The sequence below is a fragment of the Gekko japonicus genome, unplaced genomic scaffold (assembly GCF_001447785.1).
Source record: "Gekko japonicus isolate JY-2015 unplaced genomic scaffold, Gekko_japonicus_V1.1 scaffold60, whole genome shotgun sequence".
Classification (NCBI taxonomy): Eukaryota; Metazoa; Chordata; class Lepidosauria; order Squamata; family Gekkonidae; genus Gekko; species Gekko japonicus.
Genome location: NW_015167528.1, coordinates 1,439,737 through 1,442,089, shown reverse-complemented (window position 1 = coordinate 1,442,089; position 2,353 = coordinate 1,439,737). Strand labels below are relative to the sequence as shown.

At 59.6% G+C, this 2,353-nt stretch overlaps 1 protein-coding gene across 1 annotated transcript in view; it reads right to left on the bottom strand.

Moving 5' to 3' along the window:
• IRX2 (iroquois homeobox 2) overlaps window positions 1-2,353 on the bottom strand; it is a 49,297-nt gene that overhangs the window by 34,464 nt on the left and 12,480 nt on the right. The window contains exons 6-7 of the mRNA XM_015413319.1: window positions 2,194-2,339; window positions 628-919 (exon numbers count right to left, since the gene is read on the bottom strand). Coding sequence (XP_015268805.1) covers window positions 628-919; window positions 2,194-2,339 — 438 coding nt within the window. The remainder of the gene's footprint in view (window positions 1-627; window positions 920-2,193; window positions 2,340-2,353) is intronic.

Sequence of the window (2,353 nt, the reverse complement as noted above, 5' to 3'; positions counted from 1 at the left end):
TGGGGCGGGTTCCCCCCCCCCCCAACTGAGCCGCTTTAATAGTACTACAGAGACGTGGAGAGCTTTAGTCCTCGGTATAGTATTCGTTTGAATGCATAAGATACTACCAAAGTATCCTCTTATTTCTCCTAACAACCTTGAAAATTAGCCCTCAGGAATAAATGTGTGTGTGTGCGCGCGCGCGCGCAGCATCTCAGTGTCACGTCTGAATGTGTCGGACAAAAGTTTCAAACGTGGAGAGGCGCTCTTGGCAGACAGCCTGCGGTCCCAGCCATAGGTATCTTTGCCCTGGGTTCTGCTGAGGGATGTGTGAAAACGCCAAGAGAGCAAGTTAATTTTTTTTAAAACAACAACAACAACATCCAAAACGCTGATACTTGACCGAGTCCTTAAAAAGAAAGAAATGGTTCCGCGCACGAAAGAAATGGTTCCGCGCACGTATTAATATTCAAGCCGCTTTTCAGTCTCTTGAGTTGGTCTTTCAGACGACCACGCGGCTCCTTCTCAGTTTTGCCCCGCGACGTTCCACGGAGCCAGTCCCCCCCCCCCAATCCCGCAGCGGCCTCTGGGTGCGAATTCGCAAAAGCCCTGCTGCATTTCGCGGCCAAACGGGCAGGCGCCGCCCACCAGCCGATCACAGACGTGGCCTCCGCGCCCCACCCGTCGCGCAGCTGCTCGGCGGTCCCCCAGCGGAGGGCCGGCGCCAGAAGGAGAAAGTTGTGGGGACCTTCCGGCTCTCCCACGGGCGAGGCAAGGGGAGCCGCTTTCCTGGCTGCGCGCAGCTCACTCGGGGGAGCAGCCGGGAGACCCAGAGCGACGTCCCGCTTTGCCGGGGCTGAAGAAGAGGGGCGCCCCCCCCCCTGCAGCCAGCCGGAGCGGGTCCGCGCCTCGGAGAACGGAGGGGCCCGGGGAGGGCTGCCTGCGGGAATCCACGTGGAATCCATTACACAAGAGGATTAGCTAATTACCAGATCAGAGAGCGGGGGAGACGGGGCGAGAGGGGGGAGGAAATAAATAAATATGCCTTTAAGTAACCGAAAGTAATTATAACCCCATTGTTGACGCTAACGATTAATAATTGATCGGGTGTTCTACACAATGAAATGTCAGTTTATTCTCCCCGTGAACGCGCATACGGCCATTTCTTTGCTGGTGTCTTTCTCAGTCTCCCCAGCCGGCGCTTCAGACGTCTGCCTTGGAAATCCGGCCGTTAGTTCAAGAGAAAGAGGCCGGCGGCGGCGGAAAGGCCTTTTGAGAAGAGTCGGATTTTGCCGAGCAGGTTTTTTCTCCCGGTGTTGTTGCTTTACCAGCGCCGTGTTGGAGAGGAGACGTGAGACCCAGAGCTCAGGTCCGGTTGTGTTTCGGAAGCCGAGAGCCTCCCCCAAAACGCATGCGATAGACTGCCATGTATGAGAGCCAACCTGCTCCTGAAATCGGAAGGACGCCCTGACGCTCTTTCGGAAAGGCGCACGGCTTCCCCGACTGGACGCCAGAGAGAGGGGGTCTGCCTTGCAAAGGACCCGTCGGGCCCCCCGGGAACTCCGGGGGGGGGGAGAAAGAGACTGGGGGTCCATGTGCAGGTGGCCCTGGAAGACGGCGTGAATGGCATCATTTTTAAAAAAAACCCAGAATCTCCTTTGTAACGCTGGTAACAGCCCCCCCCCCCAAAAAAAAACACAAAAAAACCCCGGTGCGATCAGCGGTATCTCGAGGGCAAAACGCTGGTGGGCTTCAGCGGGCTGAGGGTCTCAGCAGGCATATCGCTTGAACCTCAGCCCGTCTTAGGACGTGGCACGCCAGAGATGCAGAACGACTTCGGGATGACAGACCCCCCCCACCCCACCCCCCTTTCTCTGTGGCTCGCAGGGCGGGGTTGGGCCCTGGAGCGCCGGAGTCCAAGCCCCAGGGAGGGCCGTCTCGCGCGGGCCGGAGGTCTGTCTGGGGTGCATTTTGTAAATCAGAAAATGTCTTTGGAGGAGACGGAGCTCCTTGCGGGGAACTTCCCTTTCGCACCCTCCGGATACTCTGAAGGACGTCATTCGAACAAACCGTTCCCGAACTGGACGGCGGCGCCTCCCGCAGGCGCCCTCGGAAGTTAGTCCCGCGGAGGGCCGCGGGCTTGACTCCCGAGTAGACGCAGCCTGCCCATGCTCGGCAGTCCAGAGAGCCTTCCGCAGCCACCTGGGACCGCGCCTTGCTCTTCGGGCGCCCGGCGGGGCCTGGCCAAAGGCTTCTTCCTCCCGAAGGCGACCGCGGAGCCCAGCTCCGGCCAGCCGCTGCCGGGATCCCCCGGGCCAGCAGGAGGGGGGTGGGGGTCCGCCAGATCCAAGTGGAGTCGGCTGCAAAACGCGCG